At 47.8% G+C, this 24,357-nt stretch overlaps 1 protein-coding gene across 3 annotated transcripts; it reads left to right on the forward strand.

Moving 5' to 3' along the window:
• The first annotated feature begins 321 nt into the window (after positions 1–321).
• RABGEF1 (RAB guanine nucleotide exchange factor 1) lies at positions 322–21,218 on the forward strand. 3 transcript variants are annotated; one of them, XM_056864868.1, is made up of 9 exons: positions 322–500; positions 1,302–1,468; positions 10,010–10,030; positions 11,617–11,780; positions 13,908–13,989; positions 14,956–15,088; positions 15,954–16,045; positions 18,351–18,607; positions 20,760–21,218. In XM_056864868.1, the coding sequence occupies exons 1-9, from the start codon at positions 322–324 to the stop codon at positions 21,156–21,158; spliced, it is 1,494 nt and encodes a 497-aa protein (XP_056720846.1). In that variant the 3' UTR covers positions 21,159–21,218. The 3 variants fall into 3 exon arrangements, with proteins under 3 accessions (XP_056720846.1, XP_056720847.1, XP_056720848.1); XM_056864869.1 differs by lacking the exon at positions 10,010–10,030; XM_056864870.1 differs by lacking the exons at positions 322–500; positions 1,302–1,468 and adding an exon at positions 5,124–5,140.
• Positions 21,219–24,357: the final 3,139 nt, after the last annotated feature.

The raw sequence follows: 24,357 nt of genomic DNA on the forward strand, positions 1-24,357 counted from the left end.
TATCTTCATAAGAGCCCTGTGAGGGAGGTTAGGCTGAGAGAGCGTGACCGGCCCAAGGTCACCCAGCAAGCTTCCCTGGCAGAGTGGGGGTTTGGGCCTGGTTCTCCCAGATCCTAGTTCGACACTCTAACCACTACACCACACAGTCTCTCAAGCAGAGGTAAATCATGGTGGCTTCTCTTAGCAGAACAAAAGCATTGCCGTTCCTGTTGTTCTGTTTTCTCTCCTTCATGTAGGAGCCCTCCTAAAGCCATAAAGAACTCCCCGCAATCCAAACCACATCCCTGACTCTTTCTCTCTCGCTCTGCAGGAGGAGGAAGGATGAGCCTCAAGTCTGAGCGCCGGGGCATCCACGTCGACCAGTCGGAGCTCCTCTGCAAGAAGGGATGCGGTTACTATGGCAACCCCGGGTGGCAGGGCTTCTGCTCCAAGTGCTGGAGGGAGGAGTACCAAAAGGCCCGGCAGAAGCAGATTCAGGAGGACTGGGAGCTTGCCGAACGGTAAGGGGGGTGCCTTCGTCCCAGCGCGTGTTTGTGAGCGTCTCTGAGTGTGTTTGTAGCTGGTTACTGTTCTACCCCACAAGAGCTCTTGGGGAGAAGTTTTCTGCAGCATGGAAAGAGAAATGGTTGACTACGAATCGTTTTATGTAGGTGTCGCAAATGGTGCTTCCCAGGGCAAATCTTGGCATAACCCCCTAAAGTTAAAACTTTCAGCTTCAGCTTCAAAACTTACGCCTTCGGAAGGTTGGAAGGCTGAGTCAACCTTGAGCTGGCTACCTGAAACTGGCTTCCGTCGGGATCGAACTCAGGTCGTGAGCAGAGCTTTACAGTTTTCACGCTTAGCTTGCTTTCATAAATTCCCCTCCTATAACCTGTACTGCAGATACTGATTGCTAGAAAAGATCCTACTTGTAAATATGTGGTTAATACCAAGCTGGCTCTCTTTGGGATCCTGTGGGTTCTTGTAGGGGAGAGGGTGGTGGGAGTGGATCTCGAATCTGTCTCTCTTGAGTAGCTGATAGTTCCTAGCGGGTTGGGTGACATAGGAGCTGGAACAATAAGCTAAGCAGCCAGTTGCTTCTGCTTCCCTCTGTGTTTGCTTGCAATTCCCTCTAGTTTCCTTGGCAGGGTGGTGTGGTTTTCTGGCTTCCACAAAGCTCCTTTGTCACGGGATGAGCACAATACGTGGTCAGGATTTCTATCTCCGGAGCAGTCAGGGCAAGATGCCGGTCGCTGACCCAACCTGGCCACGCTTTTTGCTGGAGCTGAACTGAGGCCCTCTTTTCTCTCCTTGGGAGCCAGGCTCCAGCGTGAGGAAGAGGAGGCCTACGCCAGCACCCAGCACCCTCAAGGGGCCCAGTCCCTCACCTTCTCCAAGTTCGAGGAGAAGAAAACCAACGAGAAGTCGCGGAAAGTGACGACGGTGAAGAAATTCTTCGGGGCTTCTTCCCGGGCAGGATCCAAGAAAGGTACCTGTGAACTTTGCTTCTTATGTGTATCTCCCCATCAGCGTTCAAAGCGGTTCTTTATCGCAGTAGTCATTAACAGCCCCGTAAAGTAGGCTGGTGTGACCATCTGAATACCGCTGGGGGAGAGGGACTGAGGCGGTGGCTTGATGAAGGCGGCCAGGTGGGTACATGGCAGAGGTGAGATTTGAACGGGTGCCCCCCCCTCGAATTGCAACTCATTCTCTTAGCTCACAAGTGGGCAAATTACATCCTGGCAGGGGACTTAGCAGGCTTTGAAGGAGAGGGACATCCGACCTCTCAAGCATTGGTCAACCAAGGGGGGGAAAAGCTCTGAACAACTTGAGGAACGAGTGCCGCACAGAGCAGCAGAGTGGGGGAGAGTGATCCATCTGGCACTGGAAGCAGGAAGAGCCAGCGTTCGACTCCGAGCACCCTTGGGCCCAAAACGGTCCCTACCCCTGTCTTAATCACCAGCTTACTGTTAGGCAGCACTTTTCTTCCTTTCTTTTTTTACCGTCAAGTCGCAGCTGACTTATGGCGACCCCGTAGGGTTTTCAATTTTTCAGAGGTGGTTTGCCATTGCCTGCCTCCGTGTCACAGCCTCGGAGGTCTCCCACCCAAATGCTTGCCAGGGCCGAGGCTGAGAGTGTGCGACTGGCCTGAGGTCGCCCAGCAAGTTTTCGTGGCAGAGTGGGGATTCGAACCAGGGCTTCCCAGATCCTAGTCCGACACCTTAACCACGACGCCACACTGGCTCTCTAGTACTTTTCTTGAAAGTGCCAATTTGTTTGTTCATCCTTTGGATTTCTAAGCAGCTGTTGAGACCCTTTTATGATGTTGAAATATTAATTCTGTACTTGGCTTTCTGGAAGCCGTAGAGTTCTCTTCCTAAAGGGTTGAAGCCCTTTGCATTCATTGTCTCGGTTGTGGCAGGGACTGCAAACTGGGGCAGCTTCATTATCCCCGTAATACTGATGTCAGAGACTGAGGCCGAGACAGGGTGGGTTACGTAAGGCCATCCAGTGCGTGTGTGGCGGGTGTGTGTGTGCGAGATTCGATCTCCGGCCTTCCTGTCTCTCTCGGCTCATTCTCTCAGCCACTGTGTCCTTTGCTTACACTTACGTTCTGTATTTCTGCCTCAGAGACACCTGGAATGTCATGTAGAAGCACAAATAATAATTAAAAATATGTTGGAACAACTGTGACATTTCTAAAATTAGACATATCCGAGTATAAATAAACTCATGAGGTTAAAAAGAATGGAAAGGTGTATGGTCCCATTTGTCTTCAGCACAATGTAGGAGGCAGGATTCACTCTCCATAAAATGTTTTCTCTTCCAAGATTTATGCACATTGATCAGGGTTGCTACAGGACAGCCTTTGCAGTCTGTATTCTGAGTCTCTTTCCTCACAGTATGACTTTGTTTCCATACTTAAAACCAAATTTATGGGCTTCAGTTCTGTGAGAATTGTGTGCAGGGTGTAGATGCTGTTCTGCGTCCAACTTGGGTTTTTTTTTTTTTTAAGTTATCAACCTACCTCCTGCAAGTGATAATTTCAAATGAAGACGTTTAAAACGAGGCTGATAAACACAGATGCCTGATGAAATAAGAGAAAAGGGAAGCCGTGCATTTAAAGGCAAAAAAATATTCAGAGCAAAGGCTGGACAGGACCCTGGTTTTTCTAGACGTATAGAAGAAGAAGAAGAGGAGTTGGTTTTTATATGCTGACTTTCTCTCCCACTTCAGAGAGAATCAAACTGGCTTACAATCACCTTCCCTTCCCCTCCCCACAACAGACACCCTGTGAGGTAGGTGGGGCTGAGAGAGCTGTGACTAGCCCAAGGTCACCCAGCTAGCTTCATGTATAGGAGTGGGGAAACAAATCCAGTTCACCAGATTAGCGTCCATCGCTCATGGGGGTATCAAACCTGATTCTCCAGATCAGAGTCCACCTCTCCAAACCACCGCTCTTAACCACTACACCACTCTGGCTCTACACCATGCTGTGGGGAGGTGGCAGGATGAGCCTTCCTGGGGTGCGAGTTCCGGAACTGTGCTTCCCCCATTGCAAAGGCCCTGCTCCGAACACTGAAAGGCTGCTTGCTTCTGTGAGCAGGAGCCCAAAGGAAGGCCTCTCTGGGAGAGTATGCTCTGAGCAGACCAGCTGATCGCATCTCTCCGTTGTGGTTTTTGTGGTGAATATTTAATGTAGTCGTTCCTCACATTGTAAACCGAATTCTCAGTCTGCTGACGGCATGGTTATAAAAATAAAGTAGGAGCGGCAGAATTCAGATCGCAGAGCCCACAGCGACCTGGCAGGGCTGGGAGGTGAGCGATCAGCAGCTCCACTGTCATATGGATCCTCAGAGGGTCGTCATCCGTTCATACATCTCCTTTGTTTTTCTTCGTTGTATCCCTTTTTTGCCCCAATGGGAACACACACTGGCTTACAGCGTTCTCTCCTTCTCACAACAACCCTGTGAGGTAGTCGAGGCTGAGAGAGAGCGACCTTGCCCATGGTTCCCAACACGCTTCCACGGCAGAGCGTGGTTTTGAACTAGGGTAGGGGTCCCCAACCTATTTTTTGAGCCTGCGCGCACCTTTGGAATTCTGACACAGGGTGGCGGGCGCACCCACAAAATGGCTGCCGCAGGAGGCGGAGCCAAGCACACAGCCCCAGGGAGTGAGGTTGTGCAAAACTCTTGAAGTTCAAAGGTGGAGGACACAAAGGTGGGTGGTAGAGGTTTGGGCACTACATACTTTTTAAAAGATAGTAAACAATGTATTAGTAACAGATATAACAGTGCTCTATATATGATTTTGTATGTTTTATGTTTTATTTTGTATTTTTTTGTTAAAAATATTTTTATTTTTTTGTTTTTTTGTTTATTTTTGTGTTTAATTATAAAAGCAATAAAAATTTTCTTAAAAAACTTGACAGCAGCTGTTTGACCTTTCAGGCACAAACTCTGCTTAACAGGATGCCTTTTAAAATGAACACATTGTTTTACAATATTTTCTTGTGTGCAGAAAGTTTATCTTGAGTCAGGCAGTGAAGATCCTTGTGCTGTAGTGTCAGCTGCAAGCAGCAACTATGGCCACCAGATTAGAGTCCACCGCCCTTAACCATAGAATCATCGAATTATAGAATCATAGAGTTGGAAGGGACCACCAGGGTCATCTAGTCTAACCCCCTGCACAATGCAGGAAATTCACAACTACCTTCCCCGCACACTCCCAGTGACCCCTACTTTATGCCCAGAAGATGGCCGAGATGCCCTCCCTCTCAACATCTGCCTAAGGTCATAGAATCAGCATTGCTGACAGATGGCCATCTAGCCTCTACTTAAAAACCTCCACGAAAGGAGCACTTACCACCTCCCGAGGAAGTCTGTTCCACTGAGGAACCGCTCTAACTGTTAGAAAATTCTTCCTAATGTCTAGACGGAAACCACTACACCACGCTGGTTTTCCAGTCTCTCCTTTCTCCTCACCCCCTTCCTTTCTTGTTATGTTACCCTTCGGTATCCTGCTTACTGTTTTATTCCAGCCACTCGGGAGACCGGTCTTAATCCCAGACAGCTCTGGCAGGAGCGCAGTGCCGATAACCTTCTCAGGGACTTGAAGGAGATTTTTACTCCGCCCTGGGAGCTCCCTTCCCCTACTGAAGGTAACGCCAAGCAGCAGAGGCCAGCCAGGTCTGCTTGTTTGTAGTCGCTTTTAAAATTTGTTTTGGTGTGGCTGGGCTTTGCAGAGCCCATGCTAGGGTTGTGCCAGGGGTGAGCGCATGAGATGATCAAGCTGGGAACCTGGCCCGCAATAGGCAAGTCCGACAGCTTAAATGGCGGAGCAGAAAACTAGGTTAGTTCCTTTCAGGAAAACACATCTTTATTGAAGAGATTACATCTTTAATGAAGAGATTATCATTGTTTCACAAGAGATTTGGAATACAAAATTGACTTATTTCCATAAGGAAGGATCTTTATTAATCCCATTTCAGGAAGTTTTTGGGAGGAGAGGGAAGCAAGACACATCTTAAACTCAGTAATGATTACCATCATTTCACAAGGGATTTGGAATACAAAACTGACAAATTTCCATAACAAAGAACCTTTATTAATCCCATTTCAGACGTTTTTTTGGAGGATAGGGAAGCAAAACTAAGAATGAACAAAGGTTGAAACGTTTCTGAAGCTAAATATTTTCTTTTAGGTTTTCCGAAGTGCAGGTCTTTTAGGAATTGTCTTAATCGAAGCGGTTAAAGGACTTAGTTAAAAGGTGTAACCGTGTCGATTGGGAATGAGAAGCCACATGGCTTTTATGCATTGCGACAGAATAAGACATGAAGTGAGAAGTTCGTTTAATGTTCTCCCCACCCCCAACCGACTAGTAGTTATGGAAGAATACAGTAAATGAGTTTTTGAACTTGGAAACCAAGTTTGGCTGTTTGTGTCCCGCATTGTGCTTCTACACTTGGGCAATTTATTTCTTTTATTTTTATTTATTTAATAAATAACTCACGGTAGCAGTCCAAATCCTGAGCCACGAAAAGCTGAATTTTTATGCCTCCGGCATACCCCCAGCAAGATGCGTACTCATTTTACCAACCTTGGAAGGATGGAAGGCTGAGTCAGCTTTGAGCCAGCTACCTGAAACCGACTTCCATCGTGATCGAACCCAGGTTGTGAGCAGAGCTTTACTGCTTACTGCCTTGGAATTTGTTTCTCTGGATATGCAGTGTTTGGTGGGTTTAATTTTGTTGTGAACATACTTGTGGGGAAAAGCGCAGGTCAAACACTCGCTTACAATGTTTTTTTAACGTCTATCTGGTCAAATAAATTACACCCCCACCCCATAAATAAAAGATAGGAATGTAATGAGCAACGGCGTGTGTTTTGCATTGTCTGTTTGCAGAGGTAATTATTCTTTGCCAGATTTGAGCTGAATCTTTAGAGACGTCGCCCTTCACATGTCAAATAGGTTTGGACAGAAAAGCATACACTTCTGATAGCTTTAGAAAAATGCAAGCTTCTGCCTTGTAGCTTGCTAGATGAAGAATTGGCACAACCGTAGCAGAAAACTCTATTGCTTATTTTCCTCTATGGAAGTAACCTAAAGATCATCTAGGTGCCAGTTTTACGTAGGCTTGTATTTTTGTGACATTCTCCTGTGTGTGTGTGTCTTGTGTCGAGACCCTTCCTCTTTCTGGCTCCCAGCCCCTTCAAATAGGGGCCCTTTTTTTGGTAAGTAGCTCTGTACTTTGTTAAAGAACGTAGAGCTGCCTGTCCAGTCGAGTCCGCTAGATGCAGAATCGCCGCACGCAGGGTGTGCAATTCGTGTTGTGTTTTGCCGTGATGTTTTGTGACTGCACATAGCAAGTTATTTATAAGAAGGGCGATTTAAACTGGTTTGTCTCCTCTTCATGTGTTCAGCCCCCCCCCCCAACCCTTTTGTTGAGTTCATTGCTTTTGTTTCTCGTGGTGTAGAGAACCCTACCTTCTCCTGGCTTCCCAATGACTTTTTCCCTGTAAAAGTGTCCAAAAGGTGTGTTTGCTTTTAAAAATTATGTTGTAGAGCCCTCTGATAAAAATCAAGAGGAGATGCCCTGGCACACGGGGGCACTCTTAGTGCCAGAAGAAGAAGAGTTGGTTTTTATATGCCAGCTTTCTCTACCACTTAAGGAAGAATCAAACCAGTTTACAGTCACCTTCCCTTCCCACGATAGATACCCTGTGAGGTAGGTGGAGCTGAGAGAATTCTAAGAGAGCTGTGACTAGCCCAAGGTCACCCAGCTGGTCTCACGTGTAGAAGTGGAGAAACCAACCCAGTTCACCGGATTAGCATCTGCAACTCATGTGGAGGAGTGGGGAATCAAACCCGGTTCTCCAAATTCCACCGTTCCAGTCCACCGCTCATAACCACTACACGTTTGCTCTCCAGGAGTCTCAGAATAGGACTCTGCTACCACACCCAAACCCTTGGGTTGTTTATGGAGTCACAATGTGTTAAGGGTGCTGCTGGAGCAGTGCAATTTGCCTTGTGTGCCCCCCCTTCTGATCTTTAGTCAGGCATGTCGTCTGTTTCACCCTGGGCCTTTACTCTGCTGCCCTTCTCCCTGTGCCATACTGCAGGGAGGAACGCTGCAAGCTTCTCTCTCAGATTGTCGGAATGTCTCAGGCTGGCCGCAGACCGAGTTGTCGTAAGCTGCAGTCCCTTCCGTTGCTCGCCTTGGGAAAGCGATTTCCCTGGGAAGGAGCTTGCCTGAAAGAAAGTTAGCTGCCTCCTGCTGGGAGTCCAACCTCCCTCTCCCCACCAGCGACCAGACAGATTCCCTGAAAGGAAGCCCACAAGCAAGGCATCTGGGCAGCAGTCCTTCTGTTGTCACTACCGCATGGTATTCAGTGATAGACTGTTCTTAAATGTGGAGGTTTCATTCAGCTCCCGTGGATTTACCCAATCCCTCTTTTTCTCGTCGAAAGGTCAAAAACCCACAGTTGTCCAGGGAGGAAAAGAAATCTTATAATATAAAAAATTATCTTCCAAGGATCATAGAAAGCAATACCATAAGGAAACCACCTCTCCAACCCCTCTTTTAAGCCAGTGGCCGCCTCTTCTCTGATGCCATTCCACATTTTGGCTCTGATCCGGACAGAAGATCACGTACCAGGTGCAGTTTTCTTGGCCGTCTCTTCTCTCAGGCGTGTTTTCAGACCCATCTGGTTTGGCCATCCTTTTGGACACACGTGGACTTTTGGAGCCCTTATCTGTACAGCATCTCTGGATAGAGGCCAATGTTACCTTGCTGCTACGGACCTAACGTAACTTAATGGGATTTATTCACCTTTCAGGAGATAGTGGGGCAATAACACTTCATATCAGTTTCATGGTGGAATGTTTAGGGACCAGTTGGGCACAGGTATGTCCCTTTTGGAAGCGAAGGGCAGGTGAGGCTGTGTGTCTGAACCCAGGGCCATAAACCTCTGTCAGCCTCTGGCCCGCTGAGCAGGGAGGGAGTAGGCTTGGAAGGGTGATGCCCACCCCCTCCTGGGTTTGAAACATCTGGCTTGGCAAAAAGCCGCTGAATGCTCTGCAGATGTCTAAGTAGCTCCAGAAGAGCCGCTTGATGAAGAAGAAGAGTTGGTTTTTATATGCCGGCTTTCTCTCCTGCTTCAGGAAGAATCAAACTGGCTTACAATCACCTTCCCTCCCCCTCCCCGCAACAGACACCTTGTGAGGTAGGTGGGACGGAGAGAGCTCTAAGACAGCTGTGACTAGTCCAAGGTCACCCAGCCGGCTTCATGTGGAGGAGTGGGGAAACCAACTCGGTCTACCAGATTAGTGTCTGCCACTCATGTGGAGGAGTGGGGAATCCAACCCACTTCTCCAGATAGAGTCCTTCACCCTTAACCGCTACACCACGCTGGCTCTCTTGATGGGAAGTGGCGCCAGACCGTTGATGGCAGTGAATGGCCCCGAGTGCTTCTCTGTAAGGGGCAAGCTTCACTCCGGGTGTAGATGCTGGCACCTCGGCTCTCGGATTGGCTGGGAGCCTTCTGGGGCACAGAGCCTGGGCGGTGGGGCTCCGCAGTGCGAGGGAAGGGCTGGGGCTTCTGGAGGGTCATCCTCGGGTTACTCTCGCAAGCTGTAGGAGCTGCTGGAGCGGGCAAGGAACTGAGGCAGAGGGGGCGTCCTCAAACAGCCGGAAGCGAGCAGGAGGGAACTGTCCAAGTGCTGCCATCAGGCCCTGACCAACGTTATGGCAGCCGCAGCAGATAGGATCAGATTGTAAGCATCACCACTGGCCTTTTTTGTTTGTTTGTTTTGATGCCCGCATGTGCTAAAATACTCACCTCCAATGAGTTATGTATTCATTTTTTTAAAGTGTGCCCTAAGGCCCCCCAAACCGGTCTCTGAACACCAGAAATAAAAATATCAATTCAATAACCAAGTGGCAGCAATAAAAGAACACTAATCCTCAAAGCTGAAGGAGAGGGTTTTTTTGTGGAAATCCCTGTGACTGCAGGCAGTACACAGACACATACCAGAACGAACGGATTTAGTTTCTGGATAGGAAGCATTGCTGAAGAGTTGGAGCAGTCCCGGGGCCACATAGCCAAAAAGCGAGCACTTGGTATGGGTTGATTCCCTTGGATATCAGCGGTATAGATCAATAGAGAGTCTTTCAGAATGTCTTTTTCCTGCTTTTAGACATCGCTGGCCAAGCCGTGCCCCAGCTTCTTAAAAAGTCACCCCTGCAGTAGATGGCAGTGTTCCCATCACGCCCCTGAGACCCTGAACTAAATAGCCATGTTTGAAAGCGACATAGTGCTTCTTGCAACCTGGATTCAGCCTTCGTCGTGCTTACCTGTCGAGCGACGTTTTGCTGTGCCTCCGCGTCGCCTTTGTGAGATGCCGATTTGAGACTGTTCTCCTGTTTTGTGTTTTTCTCTCCCCCCCTGTCTTTCTCTGTCCCACCGCTGCTTCCACTTCATCCTGCTCCATTTACATCTTCTCGCATTCCATCCTTGGCTCTGAACAGTGCTGGCTGGCAAGCTGAGAGGTGGGTGACTCGGCGCTGCTCTGTTAGCACTAACAAACTTTTGAAGTGTTTTGTGGCTTAGAGGAGAAGAGAGGCCGCGTGTGTATTTCACGCTGGATGTCAACTAGGGTTGCCAGCTCTGGGTTGACCTCAGTGGTCGTAAAGACAGAAAGTTATTTAAAAAAAAAAACACATCCGGAAATAAACCTTATGAGATATTTTTTATCTGAAAATAGAAAACCATAAAAAAAAGAGAGACAAAAAAGAAAGCCAAATTAATTTTACTCGTATCACAACTAGAATTGTTTTTTTTCCTGAGGAAGACCTATTCAGGCCGAAACGCGTCTGGTCTAGCATTGGACACTGGAATGTGTCCAGAGAGCAACAAAGATGGTGAGGGGTCTGGGGACCAAGTCCTGTGAGGAAAGGTTGAAGGAGCTGGGTATGTTTAACCTTAAAAGGAGAAGACTGAGAGGGGATATGGTAACCATCTTCAAGTACTTGAAGGGCTGTCATATAGAGGAGGGTGCTGAGTTGTTTTCTGTTGCCCCAGAAGGTCGGACCAGAACCAACAGGTTGAAATTAAATCAGAAGAGTTTCCAACAGTTAGAGCAGTTCCTCAGTGGAACAGGCTTCCTCGGGAGGTGGTAAGTGCTCCTTCCCTGGAAGTTTTTAAGCAGAGACTAGATGGGCATCTGTCAGCAATGCTGATTTTATGACCTTAGGCAGTTCATGAGAGGCAGTTTATGAGAGGAAGGGCATCTTGGCCATCTTCTGGGCATGGAGTAGGGGGCACTGGGAGTGTGTGGGGGAGGTAGTTGTGAAATTCCTGCATTGGGCAGGGGGTTGGACTAGATGACCCTGGTGGGCCTTCCAACTCTGTGATTCTACATTGACTGTATATCAACTGTGTATAAGTATTTTACAGCTGGTATTTTTATACGTAGCCTGTATTCCAGGCCCTTTGTTTTTAACCATTTTACAGTGTACACTTTGCAATAAATGTAATCATTTTGTTATAGTGTATAGTTTGTAGCTCAACCTTGTAAGTTTTTTCCACATATTTGGTTGAGTTTTTCCCCCAGCCTTTTTGTTTTTCTATTGCCACCTTGAAGGGGGCCGTCAAGGCTCTTACACAGTTCCGACATTGCTGTTGCTTTCTCTTGACACAAGCAGAGGAATCTTTTAAGAACTCACAGCTCGGAGGCAGAGTGTATTCTTTGCTTGTGGAAGACCCCAGGTTTAATCCCCTGCATCTCTGCATTAATAAAATCTCTGGTAGCAGGTTGTTGGAAAAAACTTATTTTTATTGTTGTTGGAGAGCTGCTGCCAGTCATTTTGTGAAGCTAGATGGGTCAGTCTAACTGCACATAAGGCTGGTTCCTGTGCAGAATCAGACCATTCTGATGTCATGCGCCGGGAAGGTCTCTGGTGGATTTTTCACTGGTGATGGCAGGGACTGAACTCGGGGCACTTCTGCATGGGTGGTGTGTACCTGGCCAATGAGCTAAGGGCCCCTCCTGGAATCCTCCTCCGGGCAAGCTGCATGAGGCAGACCGGGCTGAGTAAACCTATCTCTAACAGTTTGGACCATTCCCCCCCTGCAGACGTCCAGGAAGCCAAGGCCGCCAGTCCAATAAGCAGGCAAGTCAGCATCGAAACAGACCGAGTGTCCAAGGACTTCATCGAGTTCTTGAAGGCCTACCACAAATCCGGGCAGGAGATCTACAAGCAATGCAAACTCTTTCTGGAAGCCATGCATCACAAGCGGGTAGGTCCCTCTGCAAGCCAGAGTGGGGGGTACTACGTTTCTCATGCTCTCTTTGTTCCTTTGGCTGTGTGGTTTTCCTACAGTGGTGGTGGAATCAGAAAGCTATTTTGGAGGGGAACGCATTCTGGGCTGCCTGACTTGAGATAGAGAAAACAAACATACAATTTAAAGAGCACGGAAGGCATTCTTTAAAGCCTTCAATGGTAGGAGATCCAGGTTATTTAAAGGATCACTTACTCCCATGTGAGCCTGCCTGGCAGTGAAGATACTCTGCTGAGGCCCTGGTCTGTATACCTCCGAGAGAAGGTAGAAAGTGGGGCCTTCTCTGCCATGGCACCTTTTTTGCTGTCAAGTCACAGCTGACTTGTGGCGACCCCGTCAGGTTTTCAAGGCAAGAGACATTCAGAGGTAATTTGCCATTGCCTGCCTCCGCATCATGACCCTGGTGTTCCTTGGAGGTCCCCCATCCAAATACCCTGCTTAGCTTCTGAGATCTGACGAGTTCAGGCTAGCCTGGGTTATTCAGGCCAGGGTGTGGAATTCCCCTTCCTCCAGGCACTTACTGGGCCCTTAACCTAGACTGTTGAATTTTAAGCACCAGGCCGTCACCAAGGCCTGTTTGATCATTACTGGCTACTCTTTTTTTGAGCTCCCCTTCCATATGACCCAACAAGAGATGGATTGACTCAATAAAGGAAGCCACAGCCTTCAATTTGCAAGATCTGAGCAAGGCTGTCAAAGATAGGACATTTTGGAGGACTTCCATTCATAGAGTCGCCATGAGTCGGAAGCGACTTGACGGCACTTAACACACACACACACACAACGTTGTTGAGTGTTTTCCAGGATGGATACTTTACAATTATCTCTTATTGATCATGGATTTTTTTTAAAAATCCCTTATTCATTATTGCCGCCCTTGGACATTCCGTCAGAGAGGTGGGCTTAGAAAGCCCTGTCATTTCCAGAAATCTCTTTCCGGTTGTCAGGTGGAATGCAGCGTTCTTAAGTATATTGATGGGGAAGAGAAAAAAAAATATATTTTAGCGTCAAGTCAAACGACAGTGACAAATATGCCCAGATGGTTCTGCAAGCTGCTCGATTGTAGGGTGCTTCAGAAGGTCTTTCTTTCTTTTTTTGCCAGTTGGCAAACGAGGAGGGAATTTTTTAAAAACCTTGTAAATAGAAGGTACAAACATAGTTACAAAATTAAAAGGGGGAGTTGTGTTGCTTTGATGTTGTGAACTGTGCAGTGGCCTCTAAGGTAGCACAAAGCAACTTCTGTTTCTCATGGTATTCTCTGCCCCCCCATCCCAGGCCTTTGAATGTTTACACTCCCAACCACGTGTCAAGGAAATCCATTGAGTGAAGCCTACAGTGGGTTTGGAGAGCTTTTTGTTGTTTTTACAGTGTCTTTGCTTTGTGGCATCATCTCATAAAGAGACAGCATGGTGCAAAGAGTGGTTAAGGGTGGTGGACTCTAATCTGGAGAACTGGGTTTGATTCCCCGCTCCTCCACATGAAGCCTGCTGGGTGACCTTGGTCTAGTCACAGTTCTCTCCGAACTCTCTCAGCCCCACCTTCCTCTCAAAGTGTCTGTTGTGGGGAAAGGAAGGGAGGGTGATTGTAAGCTGCTTTGAGGCTCCTTAAAGGTAGAGAAAAAGCAGGGTATAAAAACCAACTCTTCTTCCTGTGAAGGGTTAAGGACAAGAAGCCCTGTCGCTGTGCTGCGCGGTGTGCTCAGTGGGGCGTGCACCCACACACCAAAGATAAATTGTGGAACTCCCTGCCCCAGGATGTGGTGATGGCTACCAGCTTGTAAGGCTTTAAGAGGGGAGTGGGCATGTTCATGGAGAACTGGGTTTGATTCCCCACACCTTCATATGAGTGGTGGATGCTAATCTGGTGAACTGGATTTGTTTCCCCACTCCTACACATGAAGCTAGCTGGGTGACCTTGGGCTAGTCACAGCTCCCTTAAAGCTCTCTCAGCCCCGCCTACCTCATAGGGTGTCTGTTGCTGGGAGGGGAAGGAAAGGTGATTGTAAGTCTGTTTTAGTCTCCCTTAAATGGTAGAGAAAGTCAGCATATAAAAACCAACTCTTCTTCTTCTGCTGCTTTCTTGCAGGACATGAGTATTGAAGAGCAGTCCGAATACACCCAGGACTTCTATCAGAGTGTAGCCGATAAGCTGCACGCCCGCTGGAAAGGTACTGCTGTTTCTCTAGGAGGGCTCTGAGGGTCGAGGGAAGAAGAGGCAGGCTCCCGTCTCCTTTGGATGGATTCAGGCATGTCCTTCCTGTGTCTGATCTATTCGGTGCATTTGCCGGGGGACTCCCCAGCCTCGCTGCAGACTTGAGTATGTTAGCTCTGAGAAAACCCAGTTTCTGCCCCGGAAGAGGCTGGGGAAAGGCTTGCCCTTTTGCACACGGGAAAAGCCATGATTTGAAAACAATCCCGATTTAACATGGTGTAGTGGTTAAGAACGGTGGTTTGGAGCGGTGGATTCTGGTCTGGAGAACCGGGTTTGATTCCCCACTCCTCCACATGAGTGGCTGAGGCTAATATGGGGAACTGTTTCCTCACTCCTCCACACAAAGCCAGCTAGGTGACCTTGGGCTAGTCACAGCTGTCTTAGAGCTCTCTCAGCCCCACCTACCTCACAAGGTGTCTGTTGTAGGGAAGGGAAGGTGATTGTAAGCCGTTTGATTCTTCCCTAAGTGGTAGAGAAAGTCGGCATATAAAAACCAACTCTTCTTTTTCTTTCCTTAAAGGAGAACCCCCCCTATCTTGTCACTGTTTGCAGGCTTAATGTGTAGGGTCACTAGCTATGGGTTGTGAAATACCTGGATATTTTGGGGGATGAGCCTGAGAAGGGCAGGGTTTTGGGGGACTTCAATGCCACACAGCCCAATTGCCAAAGTGACCATTTTCTCCAGGGGGAACTGATCTCTGTTGCCTGGAGTTTAGTTGCGAGATCTCCAGCCACCACCTGGTGGTTGGCAACCCTATTAATGTGCGACGGTGCCTTGGCCCTGCCTAAAAAACTGAAAGCACAGAGGGAGCTTTTTCAAACGCCGGTAGCACCTCGTGCAGACTCTGCTGACAGTTGCTTAGATTACAGGGAAAGCCGCTTGTGCTCCAATGGTGTGTGCCTGCGTGTCTCCTCTTTTCAGTGTCCCCGGAAAAAGTGGAAATGGCGATGGACCAGATTGAGAAGTACATCATGACCCGCCTGTATAAGTATGTTTTCTGCCCGGAAACCACCGAAGATGAGAAGAAGGACCTGGCTGTTCAAAAGAGAATCAGGTATTGGCTTTGGGAACAGGTCTTGAGGGAGTGGCCCCACTCCAGAGGGATTCATTGCACCCGGCCAGACCTTGAGAGCATTGGGTGCAAGTTTCCCTGAAGCTAAGTGGTTTGGATCTCAACACATGAACACATGAAGCTGCCTTCTACTGAATCAGACCCTCGGTCCATCAAAGTCAGTATTGTCTACTCTGACCGGCAGCGGCTCTCCGGGGTCTCAGGCAGAGGTCTATTCACATCACCTACTTGCCTAGTGCCTTTAAGTGGAGATGCCGGGGACTGAACATGGATCTTCTGCATGCCAAGCAGAGGCTATACCACTGAGCCACGGCCCCTCCCTGGTGAGTTCCTTGGGTGGGAGACTTCTTAGGAACCCTGTATAAAACTGCCTCCAGTAGAAAGCAGGTTAGGGCTCTGAATGCAATACATAATCACTATATCTAAGGAAGTGACACTATAAGGAAGTGACACGTGCCTAAGCGGCACACACAGACAAAAACAAGGATTTTCTACTTGGGTGGAAGAGTCTCTCTCTCTCCAGCGTGGTGTAGTTGTTAAGCGCGGTGGTTTGGAGCAGTGGACTGTGATCTGGTGAACCGGGTTGGATTCCCCACTCCTCCACATGAGCGGTGGAGGCTAATCTGGCGAACTGGATTTAGTTTCCCCACTCCTCCACATGAAGCCAACTGGGTGGCCTGGGCTAGTCACAGCTCTCTCAGCCTCACCTACCTCACAGGGTGTCTGTTGTGGGGAGGGGAAGGGAAGGCGATTGTGAGCCGGTTTGATTCTCCCTTAAGTGGTAGAGGAAGTCAGCATATAAAAACCAACTCTTCTTCCTCCTCTCTTTCTCTCCCTCTCTCTGCAGGGCCTTGCACTGGGTGAATTCGCAAATGCTGTGTGTTCCTGTCGATGAGGAAATCCCCGAAGTCTCGGACGTGGTGGTGAAAGCAATCACAGGTGCGCAAAGACTGTAACAGAGGGGTTAAGAGCCAGACTGCTGTAGTGGTTGGAGTGCAGGACTAGGGCCTGAGAGAACCAGGTTCGAATCCCCACTCTGTTGTGGAAGCTGACTGGGGGTGAGGGCCCTCGTAATGACTGTCTGTTAGATCTGCCTGATACCGAAATAGTCCATAACAAAAGCCGAATGTTATTTGTTCTGTTGTCTGATGCTAAGCCTGAAACAACTGCTTCGGTTGCAAAAATTTTTGGTAACGCTATTGAGACGGGGATCTGTGAAGCCTGTCTAATATTTTAAGTTGCGGTTGTGATTGCGGCTTTATCTAGTGAATGGTCAATAATTATGACTATTATTGTTTATTATATTGTCGAAGGCTTTCACGGTCAGAGTTCATTGGTTCTTGTAGGTTATCCGGGCTGTGTAACCGTGGTCTTGGAATTTTCTTTCCTGACGTTTCGCCAGCAACTGTGGCAGGCATCTTCAGAGTAGTAACACTGAAGGACAGTGTCTCTCAGTGTCAAGGGTGTAGGAAGAGTAATATATAGTCAGAAAGGGGTTGGGTTTGAGCTGAGTATTGTCCTGCAAAAGTATTGTCCTGTAAGTATCAAGATAATGTGCTAATGAGGGTATGGTATGTTAATATGGAACCATTGTATCCTGAAGTGATCTGTTAATGTGTGTAATCCAAAGCTAATCTGTATGGCTATTGTTGAATGTTGTCTTTGTCTGGAGGTTTTTCAGGGCAGGAAGCCAAGCCTTATTCATTCTTAAACTCTCCTCTTTTCTGTTAAAGTTGTGCTGATGTTTATGAATTTCAACGGCTTCTCTGTGCAATCTGACAAAATAGTTGGTAGAATTGTCCAGTCTTTCAGTGTCTTGGAATAAGACCCTGTGTCCTGTTTGCGTCAGTCCATGTTCAGCCATTGAAATTCATAAACATCAGCACAACTTTAACAGAAAAGAGGAGAGTTTAAGAATGAATAAGGCTTGGCTTCCTGCCCTGAAAAACCTCCAGACAAAGACAACACTCAACAATAGCCATACAGATTAGCTTTGGATTACACACATTAACAGATCACTTCAGGATACAATGGTTCCATATTAACATACCATACCCTCATTAGCACATTATCTTGATACTTACAGGACAATACTTTTGCAGGACAATACTCAGCTCAAACCCAACCCCTTTCTGACTATATATTACTCTTCCTACACCCTTGACACTGAGAGACACTGTCCTTCAGTGTTACTACTCTGAAGATGCCTGCCACAGTTGCTGGCGAAACGTCAGGAAAGAAAATTCCAAGACCACAGTTACACAGCCCGGATAACCTACAAGAACCAATTATTGTTTATTGTATTACTGTCGGGCTGGATAGGCAGATCATTTTAACTTTTGTTTAATTTCTGTAATGTGGTATATTTTATAGATTCTATCTTTATTTGTATTTTATATATTTTGTACATTTCTGAGCCCGACAGGGGCCCTGGCTGTTTATCTTCGGTTGGTGTGATTTGATTTTGATCGTGAGAATCTGTATGAGATGTCTTTTGAACTATGTCTATTAAAGGTTAATGAATGAATGAATGAAGCTGACTGGGTGACCTCGGGCCAGTCACACACTCTCAGCCTAACCTACCTCACAAGTACCCCCAGCAAGCCAGGTACTTGTTTTACCAACCTCGGAAGGATGGAGGGCTGAGTCAACCTTGAGCCGGCTACCTGAAACTGACTTTCCTTGGGATCGAACTCAGGTTGTGAGCAGAGCTTGGACTGCAGTACTGCAGCTTACCACTCTGCACCACGGGGCTCCTTATTAGCCAGCCAGATATTTCAATGAGACCACAAACAGGCTGTAAATGCAACATTTTCTCCCTTACTGCTTGTGTCCTCCCTCCTTCAATTGCTATTCCAAAGCGTTCTCCTTTAAAGTGAGGCAGGTTATTTGCTGTGCTTTCAATCCAAGAAGAAGAGTTGCTTTTTATACCCTGCTTTTCTCTACTGAAAGGAGTCAAAGGTTGCTTACAATCCCCCCCCATACACACACAACAGACACCTTGCTAGGTAGGTGGGGCTGAGAGAGTTCTGAGAGAACTGTGACTGGCCCAAGGTCACCCAGCTGGCTGCATGTGGAGGAATCTAACCCGGTTCTCCAGATCAGAGTCCGCCGCTCTTAACCACTACACCACGCTGGCTCTCCAAGCCAGCTCAGCAAGGTAAGCCCTTGCATCTGTGTGGAGCCTTGGTCTGTGGGCCAGCGTGTGACTCTTGACCCTCCTGGGCTTCCTTCCGTCTCGCAGACATCATTGAGATGGACTCGAAGCGGGTCCCGCGGGACAAGCTGGCCTGCATCACCAGCTGCAGCAAGCACATCTTCACTGCCATCCGGACTACGAAGAACGAGCCGGCCTCCGCGGACGACTTCCTGCCCACCCTCATCTACATCGTCCTGAAGGGCAACCCTCCCCGCCTGCAGTCTAACATCCAGTACATCACTCGCTTTTGCAATCCCAGCAGGCTCATGACGGGCGAGGACGGCTATTACTTCACTAATCTGGTAAGCCCAGCTCTTAGCACTGGGCGGGGGTGGGGGGAGGATTGGGTGTCCATCTAGATACATTTGCAGGGTGGGGGAAGCTGCACCTTTCCCCACTGTCTTCTCAAACGCCTTGGGTTATTTTTGGGAAACGGGGTTTGCTAGCAAGGAGGTCAGTAATGGTAATAGGGGAGGGGCCATGGCTCGGTGGTAGAGCATCTGCTTGGCATGCAGAAGGTCCCAGGTTCAATCCCCGGCATCTCCAGTTAAAGGGACCAGGCTGGTAGCTGATGTGAAAGACCTCAGCCTGAGACCCCAGAGAGCCGCTGCCGGTCTGAGTAGACAATACTGACTTTGATGGACCACGGGTCTGATTCAGTATAAGGCAGCTCCATATTTTCATATATGTTCATATATAAGCAGGCTGCTGTAAAGGCAGTTCCCCAGGAAGCTGATTCCTCTGTCGAACAACTCTTACTGTAAAAAACTTTTCCTAATATCCAGCCGGTACCTTTCCGCCCATAATTTTAACCCATTGTTATGAGTCCTATCCTCTGTTGCCAATAGGAACAGCTCCCTGCCCTCCTCTAAGTGACAGCCCTTCAAATACTTAAAGAGAGCAATCATGTCCCCCCTCAACCTCCTTTTCTCCAGACTAAACATTCCCAACTCCCTCAGCCTTTCCTCGTAGGGCTTGGTCTCCAGGCCCCTGAGCATCCTCGTCGCTGTCCTCTGCACCCGCTCCATTCTGTCCCCATCCTTTTTGAAGTGGGGCCTCCAGAACTGCACACAGTACTCCAGGTGGGGCCTAACCAATGCTGTGTACAGCAGAACGATGACATCTTGCGATTGGGCTGTTAGTGGAGCTATGACATCTTGCGAGTTGTTCCTCCAGGTATTCCGTTGAGGACGGCCGAGGCCAGTTTCCTACCGCCTATTAGCCCCGCCGCCCGTTTTTGACAGCAGTCTGGGATGTTAGTTGCCGGGCGCCAAATGATCACGTCTTATTCTGATGCCTGAGCTAGGATACTATTTCACAGATTGTACTTTTAAGATTTTGTTGCCATGACTCATCTCTATTGATTGTTTATTGGATGTTGTGAGCTGCTCCGAGCCCTGTGACCCAGGGGATAGACAGGATAGACGTCTAAAATAAATAAAATGCTGGATGCCAGAAATCTTGGCAGCTGGGCACTTGGGCCAAAGGCCATCAATGAGTCCAAATGAAGCTTGGTCCAGTAGCGGGCTGGCTTTTCATTGGCTAAATTATTTTCCTTATTCTCAGTTGTGGCTGTGAGTCTAGTATCCCCAATGTTGTAATTACGGTAAGAATGGTTACTGTTCTTCAATGCTGACTTTGGTAGCCTCGGAAGTCTCTTTATTCTCTTGTAGTAAATCACTGGATGTTTGTATGCCCACTGAAAGAAGGCCTTTTAGTTATCATTTGTCGAGTGAGATTGGGATGCATGATATTAACAGGATAACAGGGAGTATTTAATAAGCTCCAAGGGTTTTTATAAACTAAAAAAATTCTCATCTTAGATTTCTCTCTATCTTGTTTTGTAATGTTACGTTGATGGATTGCACATCTTTTGTGTTCTGCCATCAGTTCTGGCTTGATTTGCGGAGTCGTGCGTGAATATATGTTCAGTTAAAAGAAACAGCCAAGCAAATTTGTAGTTCTTATGTTTCAGTGAGAAACTGTCAAAGGATGTACATGGTTTTGTGCTAAATGTTTGGAAGCCAGCGAGGGGCTTCCGTTGACAGAAATATTTGAAGAGTGCCATTCTTATAAGAGCCCCGTGGCGCAGAGTGGTAAGCTGCAGTCCTAGCTCTGCTCACGACCCGAGTTCAATCCCGATGGAAGTCGGTTTCAGGTAGCTGGCTCAAGGTTGACTCAGCCTTCCATCCTTCTGAGGTCAGTAAAATGATACCCAGCTTGCTGGGGGTAAAGCATAGATGACTGGGGAAGGTACTGGCAAATCACCCCGTAAACATAGTCTGCCTAGGAAACATCAGGATGTGACATCATCCCATGGGTCAGGAATGATCTGGTGCTTGCACAGGGGACTACCTTTACCTTACTGTATTCTTAGCTGGTGCATTGTGTATATGTGGTGGTAACCTTTCGTGTGAGTCCTCCTACTTAAGAGTAACGCATTCGTTCTTTCAGTGCTGTGCTGTGGCCTTCATAGAGAAGTTGGATGCGCAGTCCCTGAACCTCAGCCAGGAAGACTTTGACCGTTACATGTCCGGCCAGGCGTCTCCAAAGAAGCAGGAGCCTGAGGACTGGTCGGCCGACATGTGCGTGGGGGTTCGGCAGATGTACAGGAACCTGGACCTCCTCTCCCAGCTCAACGAGCGACAGGAGAGGATCGTCAGCGAGGCCAAGAAACTGGAGAGAGATCTGATTGACTGGACCGATGGGGTTGCGAAGGAAGTCCAAGAGATCGTCGAGAAGTATCCCTTGGAGATAAAGCCCCCGAACCCGGCCTTGGCGGCCATTGACTCCGAAAATGTAGAGAACGACAAACTGCCACCGCCATTGCAGCCGCAGGTGTATGCTGGATGATGGCGTCTTCTGGGGCAGCAGCAGACACGTTCCTTCACTCTGCTTTCTGCTTCTGGGCGGGTGGTCCGAGAGATCCATCCGACGAGTTTATAACCGGCATGTTTTTTTTAGAGGTACTATTCCTGGCAGGGGTGGCCCAAAGTGTTTGATTTAGCCCGAAGTAGGTTTCTTTTCAGGGTTGTGTGTTTGGTGAAGGTGAACTGAAATTCAGCTCTTTTTTTTTTTATTATTTTACATGACTCCAGTGTACTTTTAGCGAAACACCCCGGGGGTACATGTGCAATTTTGCCTTCCAGGCATGGTTTCCCCCCCTTTTAAAAATCAATTGAAGTGTCTTCAGCCTCTCCCTCTCCCCTCCCCGAATAAAGGAGATGATCAGCACTTTGCAGAAGAATGCCAAGTCAAACCTTTTAAAACAATTAAAAGGATAACTTTTTTTAAAAAAGGAAGTCTATTGTAAAGTAAATATTTAAAATTGTACATAGGTTTGAAACGTTCAGTGTCTTATCTGCCTGGTATCTTGTTAAGGAATGATGCTTTTAAAAAGATTTCCGCGCCACCAACAGGGCTAATTCGCCGCTAAGCGACTTTGTTCCTGGGCGCGGATTGCTTAACAGAAAAGAAGCCCAGCATGATGGGGAAGAGGCTGGGGTGGTGTTCGTTGTTTTTTTTTTGCCTCAACCATAACTTGAGTAAGCACTCGTCTGCTAATATTTAGAACTTCTCATCTAAACTAGTCTCGATGCACAACGAAATAGAAATTTTCGAACGTGCTGGCACCAAAGCGTCAGGGTAGAGCCGCCACTTTGCCGGGCGTCTCCGCCGGTCCCCGTGCCCTCCAGCTTCTCGAGCAGCATGAATCGGCTCCACCACCTGCAGGAAAGAAAGCAGGCTTTGTCCTGGGTGACTCTTTAATCTCCAAACAGCTGTGAGGAGCTGTTGACGTTGCATGCTGGCGCACAGGGTGGGGTGGGGGAAGGATTGTTCTCCATTTTAAAACGACAACATGTTATCGTTCCACCACAAAAGGACCCTGAGAATTGGCCTGTAGCTGTTACGTTCTGTTGAGGCAACTGGTGATCTTGGGCAAGTGGAGATACCACTCCTGGATCCTTCCTACCCCTGCCTGGGGCTTCGTTCCCATCCATTTCCAGCAAGGTGCAGGAACAGCCCCTTGCAGTGCAGGGCCGATTGACACTTATGGTGAATAGCCCGCCCACTGGAGTCTGTTCCACATATTTGACATAACATCCTGTACGGCCATGTGTCCTCTTCAGGTGTTATGCCAAACGGAGGTAGTGCGGAGGCCCTACCTTAAATTATTTCACTGTTTGGTGCATGTTTGGATAATCTTTGTGTGTGTTTGGAATGTCCGGGGTGGATTAAGGGTCTTCTTAACCACCTTCCTTAAAGCCGTCCTCCCAGTACTCCTTAGTTGCCATAGGTGACGGCTCTTGGCTCCCCACCTGCATTCGTCCAGTCCAGTGTTGTTCATAATCGCTGAGTCCCCCCACTCCGCCAAGACAGGACCTGGCAGACCAAAGTTCCACCCGCATGCTTAATTGAACCCACTTGCCAAGCATCTGGCTCGGCTGGATGCCAAATCCCACCGGCGAAGGCTTGAGTGGGCGAAGATGGGCTGGGATGCAAACTTTGCGCTTCATGGCCAGAATCCCTCGTGACGTAGAGAGATGTTCATCTCTTGACAGTGTTAACTGTTTTGGGCTGCAGCTGGGGGGACACCCATTTCTTTAAAACTGTATTTTAAAGGTTTTTGTCTCGTTTGTACCTGCAGAGGTCTTGTAGGTACAGCTTTTAACTTGCTTTGGATAAAACATTTTCTAAGCAGCATCTTCAAGAGTGGTGTTTGTTTTTTGCATTGCAAGTGTCTTCTGCGTTTTCCAATAAGTTGAAGACCAAGACTGTGATCTGTCCTGTGTCTTTTTTATATCAAAAAATTGCATCTTTTTAACCTTTTTGAGCTGTGGTTTTTTAGTGTCTCAAAGGTAAGTATTGGATTCCCCCCCCCCCAATTAAATTGTCAGCAAATTGATCAACTGACTATACAGAGCTATGTTTTCTGCCTTTGTTCATCAAGGGCTCCCAATTAGATTAGCTTTCTTTTTTAAAAGGGGCTTCTTTTTGTTCCCCTGTGCTACACTAGGTGCTAATTCTGGTATCCAGGTACACATTTTTCACTCCTGAAAAAAAGATAAATTATAGCTGCTGTCACTAAATTTGTCATTAAATAAACCAAGTACAATGAAACTCCTGCTTTCTGGTTTATGTGATGTGGTGACTTTTAATACACTTGCACATGTTAAGCTTTGCAAAACAGTTTTACCTTTACACATAGAAGAAGGAGAGTTGGTTTTTAAACCCCGCTTTCCCCCCTATCTTTAAGGAGTCTCAAAGCGGCTTACGATCGCCTTCCCTTCCTCTCCCCACAACAGGCACCTTGTGAGGCAGGTGGGGCTGAGAGAGTTCAGAGAGAACTGTGGCTGGCCCAAGGTGACCCAGCAGGCTTAATGTAGAGGAGTGGGGTAACAAACCCAGTGGACCAGATTACAGTCCACCACTCATGTGGAGGAGTAGGGAATCAAACCCGGTTCTCTAGATTAGAGTCCACTGCTCCTAACCACTACACCATGCTGGCTTTCCCAACACATAGAGTGTGGGTTAGAGGTCAAAGTGTTGGGCTGAGATCTTGGGGGACTCAGGTTTGAATCCCCACTCAGCCATGGAAGCTTGCTGGATGACCTTGGGCCAGTGACATTCTGGTGAAATTAAAGTTTCATACGTATGGTCCTTGGCTAGAGGAGAACATAGAACATAAGAACATAAGAAAGGCCCTGCTGGATCAGATCAAGGCCCATCAAGTCCAGCAGTCTGTTCACACAGTGGCCAACCAGGTGTCTCTAGGAAGCCACTAACAAGACAAGTGCAGCAGCACCATCCTGCCTGTGTTCCACTGCACCCAAAATAATAGGCATGCTCCTCTGATACTAGAGAGAATGGGTATGCAGCATGACTAGTATCCATTCTAACTAACAGCCATGAATACCCCCCTCCTCCATGAATATGTCCACTCCCCTCTTAAAGCCCTCCAAGCTGGCAGCCATCACCACATCCTGGGGCAGGGAGTTCCACAATTTAACTATGCGTTGTGTGAAGAAATACTTCCTTTTATTTGTTTTGA

This window comes from Euleptes europaea, chromosome 19 (genome assembly GCF_029931775.1).
Source record: "Euleptes europaea isolate rEulEur1 chromosome 19, rEulEur1.hap1, whole genome shotgun sequence".
NCBI classification, from domain to species: domain Eukaryota; kingdom Metazoa; phylum Chordata; class Lepidosauria; order Squamata; family Sphaerodactylidae; genus Euleptes; species Euleptes europaea.

Excerpts from the sequence above, each read along its gene's own strand:
- RABGEF1 (XM_056864868.1), top strand. The coding sequence starts at position 322 with ATGAGCCTCAAGTCTGAGCGCCGGGGCATCCACGTCGACCAGTCGGAG. Across the intron at positions 13,990-14,955 it reads GCTGCACGCCCGCTGGAAAG|TGTCCCCGGAAAAAGTGGAA; the intron begins GTACTGCTGTTT and ends TCCTCTTTTCAG. Across the intron at positions 15,089-15,953 it reads GCTGTTCAAAAGAGAATCAG|GGCCTTGCACTGGGTGAATT; the intron begins GTATTGGCTTTG and ends CTCTCTCTGCAG.